We start from the raw sequence: 12355 nt of genomic DNA on the forward strand, positions 1-12355 counted from the left end.
AACGACTGTGTGACACTGATACACCACTTAGCCTCTCGGCAGACCTCAATTTCCACTGCAGGCAATTACCATCTGCTGTGTCTATTGTACTATTCAAGGAGGGCAGTAGGTGCAACTGTTCCAAATAAGTAGAATTATCCTTCTTCGTCCTAACCTTCAAAACTACCCCAGATGCTGGAGGAGTTGCTAGCCAGCAAAAACAATGAGAGATTTCTCTCTACTGCTACAGTCTAGCAAGGAACTTGAAGGTTTCACTGTCGCTCCTACTCAAGATTACATGGGATTAACGGAAGCATTAGAAGTGCAAGAGAGCAGAGTTCCGACTCCCAGCTGAGGCAGAACGGCTATTGTTTACCCATGATTACAAAAACAGGGTATAAATACAAATCAACAGGAATCCATACAAATCAATAAAGATACCACTAGTTTCTTTTCTGCTGTCCCCCTCCATTCAAGCATCTGGACTATACATACTGCGGAAACAGATCCGGTTTATAGTCACTGAAGACAGCTGGTTCTCATTTCAAACTGTAGCATACCGAGGAGGCAGAACAGGAGCACAACTTTTCGGTAACTGCCTAGGGAGGCCGAAGCCTCTCTCATTGAAAATTCTGGGGAAGGGTTTGAGATTCCTAAAAGATTTATAATCTGAAGGGTGACAAATGCAACGAAAAAAACCTATCAAGAAGGAAAACGAACACAGTTCCATATTTTAAGTTAAACAGAATAGATCGCAGGACACATAATGACAAAGCACATGACCGAATTTCCTCATTTATTAAAGAACAGAAATAAATTTTGCTTAAAAAAAAATGACATTAAAACTTAGTCTATCTTTCCACTGAATAAAATTGAGAAAAAGGCTGGCTTTCAGGTCATATATTTATTTAAAAAAATAAAATGGATCAACAAAGTTACCACATTATTCTGCATGCTAACAGGAAATCCCAAGCCCATGAGAGATACCATTTCTTGAGCAATAAAAAAAATTACCTCCTCAACAATGTAAAGATAGGAAACCTTTCAATTCAAATTCAAGGTCTTTATCACTAATTCCATTGCACAAGCTAGTAGGATATATCTGTGCCACAAGCTGAGCTCCTTAGTAAAGAAAGCTTGAGAAGAGACTAAACAAGGATGTCACTAAAAGATGATGATTTGTTAAAATTATAAAGCAACCATCTTTTGGCCTGCAAATATTCTACATGAGAAATCTCCACCACTGGGAATCTGCTCCCCAGGACAATTTTATTCTGAATCCAAGATAATTACAAACACATGGCAATTTTTCCTGCATGCTTCCTTGGGCCAAACCCTGTATGACAACATGTACAATTACAGGATGGGATTGAAATTCCCATTCTCACACAGGATAGTTAAGGAGTGTTACCAATAACAAAGAAAAGTTATACAACATTGATTATTATAAATTATATTTGTTCTTATCCACCCCATTCTCCTTAATATGTTCTGATTCTTTCCTGCAGAAAACGTGAGTTTCCTATATGACACCAAGTATGTCATTAGTGATGATTAGAATGAGCTGTCGAGACCTTGATTCTGAAGACATGTATGTGCAGGTGAGACGCAATCTGATTGCAAACACTGACACAGTAGCGGATCAAATCAAAGAAGGAGAAGACCTGGAAAGAAAAGAGAGTGTCAGATTCTCAGGACCTGCTTAGGTGATTCCTAAGCTTCCTACATAAGGAGTGGCTTCCTTCTTCCCTTCTTTCCAGACATGTCTTCAATTCCATACAATCTAATACTTCAATTTCCTCATGGATTTTTCCTTTACGCGAAGGATCAACAAACTCTTTCTCAGAGACACAGTAAATATTTTAGGCTTTGTGGACCATACCGTCTTTATCTTAGCTGCTCAACTTTTGCCATTATAGCATGAAAGCAGACACAGACAATACCTTCATGAACGGCCACGGCTGTGTTCCAATAGAACTTTATAAAAACAGGCCTTTGGCCCACAGGATGTAATTTATCAGTTCCTGCTTTACAGTCAGAAATCTGGAATTTTTGAGCTCAGATGTAGGACTAATAAGAATAATGCAAAAAATGGCTCAAAGATGAAGCCACAAAGAACTCTACAAAGTCCCATAAATATGGTTTTCTGACATTCCAAACCATTACAATTATAGTATCTATCTTCCAGGACTGACCCACAGGAACAAGAAAACAAGTGGCTTCCAAATCATGAAACAGGACACAGAACGATACTTACCAGGGCAATCCAAAGTACAATATATTCATCGATAAAGCTGTTAAAATATTGGTCCAGAAACAAAAGTGCTGGGCCTATGAATGCTGTGTCATGCAAATGCATTTCACTCTTAGTCATGTGTGCCACCTGAAAACAAAAGAGAACCCGTCATGCAGGCACTCTCATACTAGAGCAACCGTGAGTCACAGTAAATCAGTTTTGTGCTCAAGTTTCAAGTTGTGTTCACAAGTTTCGAGATTTGGCGATACTGAATAAAAAGCTAAACTTCCAAAAAAAAAAAAAAAACCCAGAAAACTGACAAGAATTATGTGTGAGAGCTATACACCACAGGGACAGACCATGTCAACCAAGCCCCGCCCCCCCCCCGCCCCAGAAGATGCTTTTCATAAACACCCTTAATTCGAGTATACAGATGGAGACTGAAAAAGGCAGATAAACTAAAGCACCAAATGAAACTGTAGCAGAAAGAAGGGCTGTGGAGGTCCAAGAAGCTTCTGGTAACCTCCAGTTGTAGCTTCACAGAAGAGTGAGAACAGTTCCCATGTTGATGTCCAGGGATCTTGACTGGAGGAGAGCAAACTCTAGAGCTACTCAGGAAGCTGTGGGATGAAAGCTATGGCCATAAACCCAAAATAAGAGGAATTTTAAACACAAAACAAAGAAAAACTTTAGTGCTTACCACAAGCTTATTAGTGATTTTAGCAGATACAAAACCAAACGTCAGTATATAAAGACAGGGATGCTTTTCAAAAAGCTGAACTGCCGATTTCTTATAGATCATTGCAGCTAATGTAATCACTGATCCAATATGGAGAAAAGGAGAAAGGACACTTGTTCCCTGTGCAGAATAAAGAGAAGAGAGGTACGAACTGTCAGATACAACATGGATCTGTTGTAAGGCAGATCAACTCACACTTTTAAGAACCTCACGGTGCCTGACAGCCAGCAGTTTCTGTAACCAAATACTGAACAGCTAGTGAAGAAAGCAGCAGTATGGGTTGGTCAGGCACAATCTGAGGATTTTACTTACGCTGTCAGGCTTATTTTACAAAGCAGATCATACTTTTAAAAATACATTTGTGTATAAAGGCATGCATGTGTGTCTGTGTGTACATGCACAAAAAAAAATGCATGTAAGCATACAGAAGTATGCATGTATAGATAAAAGTGAGTTTGGGGGGCGCCTGGATGGCGCAGTCGGTTAAGCGTCCGACTTCAGCCAGGTCACGATCTCGCGGTCCGGGAGTTCGAGCCCCGCGTCAGGCTCTGGGCTGATGGCTCGGAGCTTGGAGCCTGTTTCCGATTCTGTGTCTCCCTCTCTCTCTGCCCCTCCCCCGTTCATGCTCTGTCTCTCTCTGTCCCAAAAAATAAATAAAAACGTTGGAAAAAAAAAAATTAAAAAAAAAAAAGTGAGTTTGGGATATTACTTTTGTTTAAGACTGAGCAGAAAGTCTAAATTAGCAAATGTTTTATACAATTCAAATGGAAAGGCAACTACAAAACCAAGTCCTAGTATAAACAATTGTGGGGAATCTTAAGATGTACTCACTGCTATCGTTGATCCATTTTTTCCAACACCACCTGTGAAGATTACACGGAAGTAATTTGTACAGGAAAATATGGTCCCTGCTACAGTACAAAGTGCAGGAAAAATTTTCATTTGGATATTCAGCACTGGAATCTTTAATGGGTGGAGAGAAAGAGAACAATTAAAATATATACAAATTGAAATAAGAAAATACAACACATGTTTGGTTCATATTCCCATATATCCTCCATATTCCCTCCAGTTTAGCAAATACTTAAATTCATGAACATTTCCCTCTTTCTATTAGAAGCAATATAACAAAGAGACGAGGCTATGTAGAAATTAATCTCATTTCTCACGCCAACCTTTAAAAAAATTACTGATTCAACTTTATTAAATTGTGTCACAAGCTAAGTAAAGTTCACCTAATGTATCCCAGAAGTCTGGCAACAGTGGAACAGGCTGTCTTCTGGACTTTTATAAATGAAGTGTACTTTGCTTGTTTCTTTGTACATTTTTGGACCTCTGCCTTTAAATCTGTACTTTGTTACTAATTGTTATGAGAGACAAAGTGTGGAGCATAAAAGACTAGAAATATCTGCAGCTAGATTAAAAAAGCATGCAAACTAGAGAATGGAAGACAAAAGCTGTACTCAGAGGAGTTCTCAACTCCAAACTGTTAGGATACAAGCAACTAGAAAAAGCAGAGGGCAGCCAAGAAGACATTCATATGCAGGGCAAAAAGACGTCAAGCACCATCCAAGCAGGTACAATTGTGTATCCAAAATTTTAACATGTTAAATTTTCAGAAGAAGCAAATAATATATTTTTATAGCATACTGAAAATACAAAAGCATACTGAAAATGCAGATTAATTTACCTAAAGTGGGGCGGGGGAGAGCGGCTGAGTGCACTGGGATCAAGTATTCAATCTTGCAAGTACAATATCCATCATTTAAAATTAAATACACTTGTGCTAACTTTTTAAAATCATTTAAGATTTTCTTTCTGTTTGCACCTCTCATTTAGCTTTTCTGAAGGCTCATATTTTGTCCAATATGGGTTGAAAATAAAGCAACATAAAATGATATATTCTATTAACAGAAACAAATGAGTATAAGTACAAAATTCCAGAAGCCCACAGGGTTTAATAGGCAATGAGTTCTTAATGAAAACATTTTAACTAGGGCGATTTATACTTTTTAGGGCTACCATTTAAAAACCAAATAGGACATGTCACATTTCCTAATTTTTTTTTTTTTTATACATAAAACCCAAGTAAAATTGGTAGAGACAACAATCCTAATGTTTAGATACTGTATTTCTTCAAAACTCTGAAGAACTCAGTTTGTTTATACAACTCTATGACCTCTTGCAAAACTGCAGCTCTGAAAAAAAATTGTAATCAACTGTTCAAATTTCAAGTTGTACTGTGGCAGTGTTTAGTTTTCTAAAATGAAATAGGTCAACTTAAAAGTTAAGCCCAGAACTTTACAGAGCATCCTAAATGGTCTTCTTCCTTCCCTAATTCATTTCTAAACCCTACAGCCCAAATTCAACACTTGTTTACAGTGAAGGAGAAAATCAACACCATGGTTGCTTTGAGCTCTAAGATTTTCCTGCTCTGGTTCAGAAAACTAGGGATATTACAATCTTAATCTGATGCACCTGAATTAAATTTAATACCCTGGCTAGTTTTCTTTTTTCCTCCAGAGACAAAGGCCCTGTATGGCAATGGGGGAAATACTATACTCCCTCAGATTTCAAAGGAGACAAAGCATTCATCCATTACAGCGGCATGCCTGTATTAGGGCCAGGGTATCGAGTAAGTGCCAACTCTGGCATAGCAGTCATCTGTGCCACAACTGAACTGAGTATAACCACAACTATAATTAAAATTTGGTGAAAATGCAGTAGGTTCATGGAAACTGTTGGCTATTGAAAGAAGAAAGAATAAACTGAAATATTAAAGAAGCCAGGCAATTTAGTAAACGCCTTGAACCACAAAATAAGTAAACAAGCTACAGACTTAGGAGCAAAGTATCAAACATTCCTAAGACCCTCTCGGCTTCCATCATATAGGACAGCTATATACACCAAACCCTAAGTTTCTGAGTATAGGATTTTGTTTGCATTGATTTTTTATATTCTCTCTGGAGCCATGCATATTGTGAGTGCTCTATATACACTTGTTGAAGATTAAGATCTTCTCCCTTTCTCTTACCCTCTATGTAGAATTACTGTTATGGGAGAATAAGAAGACATATCTTGCTCCCACATTAAGAAGGAAAAAGAATGTTAGCTACAAGAAAATCTGAGGCAAAGTGAAGGGAGCTGGAAGGAAAGGAATCACAAGCCTTATCAGGCAATCCCTTAAAAATCAGCACCAAATGAACCACTTATAAAAAGCACCAAAAGCGTTGCCATTTTCACCTCCCACCCAAGATCAAGGAAGGTGGACACATTCTGTCTTTTCCCAATCTTTCCCTTTCTGGCCTTCTCATCTTGGAACTCGCCCAAGGTAGCTAACATGCATTCACTCTACAGAAATACAAGAAAGCTATACTGAAAACATACCTTTATCAGAGCTCTGGGTCATGGTGTCTGCTCTATAGCCAGGGGCAAACCCTCTGGATTTATGCTATCAAATTATGCATCTAAATAATATCAATCTAATATAATTCATTTTAAATTAGGTTAGAGATGGAAAAGCAGATATTAAATCTCAGATTTACCAGATTACAATGGACACGTTCTGATTCAACAGTTTGGATTAATATAGAATATCAGTTACTAAACCGTTAAGACTAGTTTTCTTAGGGGCATAATAAAATGTTCTTATGGGCTTTGTAAATTTCAGCTGAAACACAAAGTGTCATTTTGAGGTTAGATACTACTAACCTTCTTCCAAACAATGTGGCAATGCCTATTTAGAAGTACTTTGAAAAGAAGTGATTTCCATCAAACTTTAATATAACAATAATTACAGCATCTACCAAGTATTTAAAGAAAATCACCATGTCTAAATTATTTAAGTCTAAGTACACTTCTTCAGTCTAAGGAATGAGACACAAATAAATTACACTGCATAGTAAGTCTTTATTTAGTTCCGCCTAAGGAATTCTGAAACTTCACCTGTGGTCTCACCACTTGACTTAAATGGATTCCAGAAGGTATCTATCTCATGGTTTCCTACACATTTAATCAACTATTACATTTAAAAGAATCAAATATCAGGGGGTGCCTGGGTGGCTCAGTCTGTTAAACTCTTGATCTTGGCTCAGGTCATGATCTCACTGTTCCTGAGTTCGAGCCTGCATGGGGCTCTGCACTGACAGCGTGGAGCCTGCTTGGAATTCTCTCTCCCTCTCTCTCTGCCCATACCCCACTCGTGCTCTCTCTCTTTTCTCTCTCAAAATAAATAAAAACAAACTTAAAAAAGAAAAAAAAAAAAGAATGAAACAGCAGTGAAAGTAACCATGAGGGGATTGCATGTGGGTCCCTTTCAAGTGAGGATAATTCTCCTTAAAACAAAAACAAACAAAGAAAAAAACAGTGATAGGATAAAAGATAGTTTCAAGACATTCCAAAAGAATATATTCTTCTGGGAAAAGCAATACAGAAAAATTAACAATATGGATTTTTGTTTTGTTCCTTGCAATGTGTAAACCCATGCACAGACTTTTGTGCATGAAACAATTTTTCCTTAAAAAAAAGAAAAGAAAAAAACCACAAACAACCCAAACCAACAGAACTAATTACAAACTTTGGTAAAAACCCACCTCTCTGAAGGAAAAAAAAAAAAAAAAGCAAAAAAGCAGCAAGAAATGGGTAATCCATAAGCTGCAGATATAAATCACTTATCTTTGCAAAACAGCTGATATTCTGAAATCAGCTTTATAAAAACAATTGTATATATTTTTTAAAGCCATAGATTTGCTTCTTAACTATCAATGAAAGCCTTTTAATGAGGATTTGGAAAGCAGTGTCCATTTCGTGCCTTCAACTTCAAGAGAGATGAAAATTTGATGCTCCAAACGGGTACATTTTCTCCATTTTGGCACACAAATTATTAAATGTAATCTTTCCTAAACTAACATAATGCAATTTGAAACAGTATATTCAGCATTGAACCCATAGGGCCAAATAAAAAGAAAAAAAGAAATATAGTAGTCTGAGGTCAATTATGGGACTCTCTACTGGGAATTGCTCAAAGAACACAGAATATTTCTTTTAGCCTCCAAATATCACCAGAGAGGTCAGGTCCTTCCCTTTTACTTTAATGATGGTAACAGCAGGGCCACTAACAAAGGCCTGGGATCTGCATCTCTCCCGCAACCTGGCCTCACTCCTACTGGAGTTAGATTGTTGGGCCTGGGGATTTTACTTTAGTCTCGGATCTGAGAGTTCCTACAGTTACTTTTTAAAACATATAATAAAAGAGGATGATTATATTATCTTAATTATCTATAAAGATAGGGCAAACTATTCGATCCTTTTAAAAGAAAAAAAAAAAAAAACAACAACCATCACTTCTGTTAAGTTCATGTATATAAATCCTAGTGAAAAAGGTAACAAGGATACCTGAAGCAAATTCACCACCAGGCACCACTTAAAAAATATACGCATACAGCCTATAACTTCATTTGCAATAATGCCTTATGTATTTCCATACTGATAAGGATAATATGGTTTATATACCTGACGCTGACTTGTTTTGCAACGATCAAGCCAGAAATCACAATTTTTGGTAACTGGTATGATGAAACTGTATAGGTAATTTATATACATTTAAGATATTCAAAATAATTTTGGAGAAGGGGAGACTTTGGTATAAAACACAAAGTCTATGAACATAATATAGTCAAGAGATACAAAAAATTTAAGTCAACATACAATTGACCCTTGAACACCACGAGGGTTAGGAGTGCCTACCCACCCAGCCCCGTGCAGTTGAAACTCTGCCTATAATTTCTGATTCCCCCAAAACTGAGCTATTGTTGACCAGAAGGCTTACTGATAAGACAGTTGATTATCACATATTTTGTATATGTATTATATACCATACACTTACAGGAAAGGATGCTAGACAAAAGAAAATGATATTAAGAAAATCATAAGGAACAGAAAACACATTTATGGCACTGCACTGTATTTATAAAAAAAAGTGTATAGTTAAGGGACCCTTGCTTTAACAAACCTGTGTAGTCTAGGGGTCAACTGTATATATAACATATATTTATTTTATTTATTATATTTATTTATATATTTTATTATATTTATTTATATATTTTATATATATTTATATATGCTTAACTTGCTGGAAAACAAAAATAATAAAATTCTCTCCCTATATCTATGTATCTCCCTGTATACCTATATCTGAATCTATGGAGCTCAGATTTCACTAAAATATATCTTAGATTTCACTAAAGACCCTATCAGCTTTTGAGACTCGTGTGTAGGAAAGATGTGAATTTGAATGATATTACATACATGACTAGATAGCTTCAGAATTTTCCTGGCAGACTATGGATTATTTTTATTCCTTTATCTCCTCCCTCCTCACAACCCTATCCTCCTGACAAAAGGTATTGAACAGTTTCTGGTAATGAATACTCAGGGAAGTATGTCAATTACACCTCCTCAAATATCTGATTGACCCTCATAAAGTGAATTAGGTATGCGAAAGATCTCGTTCCATAAATTTCCCATATACCTTAAAATTAATCTGATTTTTAAGAATTATGTTTGTTTAGGAGTAGTAAATCTTTCGGTGAGATCACACCAAATGAATGGCAAATTCTGGTAGTGATCAGCAGTAAACTGGACCAGGCAGCACAAACAACTGTGACTCAGATCTGGAAGAAGATCTGGCAATTATAAGAGCAGCTTTCACTGAGGGCTTATTACTTGATACACACGGTTCTAAGTGCTTTATACGTACTACTCATTTAACAAAAAAGAATAACCCTAGGAAATAGGTATTATTACTGTTCTCATTTTACAGAGGAGGCAATTAAGCCACAGAGAGCTGAGTAACAGATGACGTTCACACAATACGCAGAGGAGCCCGACTGAACTCAGGCAGTCTGGTTCCTAAGCCTGTGCTCTTGGCTTGCATATTATACCTTTCATGTACCCTGTTTTGACGTTTTGTGAAAAAAAAGAATGTGTGTTTATAGGTCAGGTTGAAAATCAAGGTCCTGGCTTGTTAAAACCATTCTATGGCACCGATTTCAATAAGCATTTATTCTGTTTTAGGGCTAGCTTATTTGCTACCCCAAATTTGTTATTCAGCTTTAAGCATATGACAGAAAACTAGTAGACTCCTATAGCTCAGAGAGAAAAAAAGTCTGATTTGATCTAGTCATTGGTTAACCGGCTATAGTATCCGCTGTCTCCTCAGATGTAAAATGGGATGACGAATAATATCAGATGGCCTTCCAAAACAATAGTCCTGGAATGGACCTCAAGTTCCACCTGACTCCAAGTAGTAAAATTCACCACGACCCAAAGAGAAGTTTGTGTCCTACCATTGCTGTGGCTTTTCATTTTCAGAAAGAGTAAAATAGTTTTACATATCACTCTTTAACTGGATTATCCTATATTAGAAAACACAAGCAAAAGACAACATGCATTACATGGGATACACAATGTGAACAAAGTTACCATAGATTGCCAAAAAGGTGGTCCTCCAATCACTGCCAGCAAATGCATGATTATTATGAAGATTTGCACTTCAGTCACATCAATTCTGATTAGGTACAAAAAGCCAAAAAAGCAGAATTACTCAAAACAATTTCAAGTTAATTACTTGCGAGCTTAGCAGCATTCCTCTATCATGCACAATAGAAAAAAATCTCAAATATTGAGGAAAGGGGAGAAGGAGGTGTCAAAAATTTGTTATGAGCAAAATCAAATAAAATCCAGAGGCTTTTAATTTAATTTGATGAATTTCACAGAGCAATAAAAACCCCTCCTTTCCATAGGAAATTTCTGACTCACTGAAATTGGGCTGAAACTATAGCTTAACCTTTCCCACCAAAAAAAGGAAAAAAAGAAAAAAGGAGCAGGGGCAGGGCATGTGTGTATTAAATTTCGAGTGTCAAGCAGAGGGGACTGCATTACACTGCTATAGAATATGAAATCTTGAAACCAGGGCTTTGTAGTACCAAATAGAGGAAATGGTGAGTTTTTACTAAAGTAACGTAAATCACTCAGATCTTATAAAACTTACTGCCCTTTAGTTATATTCACTTAATGCCTTCCATAGTAGGGGTGTGAAAAAAAAATTTCACCCAGCTCTCAAATTCTTACACTTATTAGGTGAACTACCCTAAGATTTCTGGAAAGAAGAACTGAAAAGCAGCCAAGAATTAGTTTGAGGTTGCTGAAAATGATCTTACAGTCAAGAAAAGACAAACCTGGTACAAAAACAGGGCAGTAGAAATTAGAAGTCTGAAAGTCTGAAAAAAAGAATATGGACAAAAAGATTGAGGAGCAAAGCACAAACTGACATTCTTTTCCTTCTACAGACCAGCACTTTACATAATCTTGAGATTATCATTCCAGATTATTGGATCCAAAATTAAAATTCTCACAATTTATCCTACAGATATACTTGCACAAAGTGTTTGTACAAGGTTATTTATTACAGCATTCCTTATAATAGCAAAGCCCTCAATGAGGGAACAGTTATAGAAATTAGAGTACTTCCACACAATGGAGTATCTGGTAGCTTTGAAAAAAGAGTGGGTTGCTCCCTACAAAGTGATATGGAAAAATATCAAAGATATATTAGGTGAAAAGAAATGTTGCAGAATGTATCAGTGCTATTGTGTGTGTGTGTGTGTGTGTGTAAAAAAGAAGAAAAATAATATTCTCTATTTTTGTCAGTAATTACATAACAAATTTCTGGAAGGATACATTGTAAACTAAGAACAGTGGTACCTACTGGAGAGGACAGTGTGGGGATGGACCGCTGGGAGAGGAGGATGGGAAGGAGACCATACACTGCATACGTTTTTTTATAATGTTAGTTTTAAACAAAGTGAATAACTTATATTAAGGTAAATTTTTAAAAAAATTAGTCTAAGAAAAACAGATACCAACAACAGCAAGGGGATTCAATTCCCAGAGCAGAATGGAGCCCCCATTTCTGAAACTGACACTTAAAACATATAATGTGAGCTAGATATGCAAGTTTCCATGCCCAACATAAATAACTAAGTTGATACCAGTCTCTCACAACTAAAAAAAAATGAGTTTTGTTTGCTCCAGATTTTTTTTTGAACAGAAGCTTATTAAGTTGTAAACATATAGTGATGTAGTCATCTTTACATACACATTTATTGGGGAAAAAATGGACTGAATTAGGCTAAAAAGAATCTGTAGAGCTGACCTGATGAATGGTGTTGCCAATAAGGGGAATTACACTCAGTAGCAGATTCAGGAGACTAAGCAGGTGTCAAAGATGATCGAGTCTGTCTTGGGTGGAGGAGGGTAGACATCTTACAACATTTTGCTGGATATATGAAGTAGCCTTTTGGGAGGGGAAGGGCCAGAAGTATAGAATTACAAAATAAAAA

General features: G+C 36.6%; 1 protein-coding gene across 2 annotated transcripts in view; it reads right to left on the reverse strand.

The window, feature by feature from the left end:
• Window positions 1–758: 758 nt before the first annotated feature.
• The window catches only part of CEPT1 (choline/ethanolamine phosphotransferase 1), a 37481-nt gene continuing 25884 nt past the window's right edge, over window positions 759–12355 (reverse strand). Inside the window, exons 5-9 of one of the 2 annotated variants that reach the window (XM_047085646.1) lie at window positions 10437–10521; window positions 3786–3917; window positions 2916–3074; window positions 2237–2362; window positions 759–1643 (exon numbers count right to left, since the gene is read on the reverse strand). In XM_047085646.1, coding sequence (XP_046941602.1) covers window positions 1524–1643; window positions 2237–2362; window positions 2916–3074; window positions 3786–3917; window positions 10437–10521 — 622 coding nt within the window. In that variant the 3' untranslated portion in view covers window positions 759–1523. The remainder of the gene's footprint in view (window positions 1644–2236; window positions 2363–2915; window positions 3075–3785; window positions 3918–10436; window positions 10522–12355) is intronic. The other variant, XM_047085647.1, reaches the window with a different exon arrangement.

This window comes from Lynx rufus, unplaced genomic scaffold (assembly GCF_022079265.1).
Source record: "Lynx rufus isolate CCGP_SWC_20201006 ecotype Redwood Valley unplaced genomic scaffold, mLynRuf1.p SCAF_2, whole genome shotgun sequence".
In the NCBI taxonomy this organism is placed as follows: Eukaryota; Metazoa; Chordata; class Mammalia; order Carnivora; family Felidae; genus Lynx; species Lynx rufus.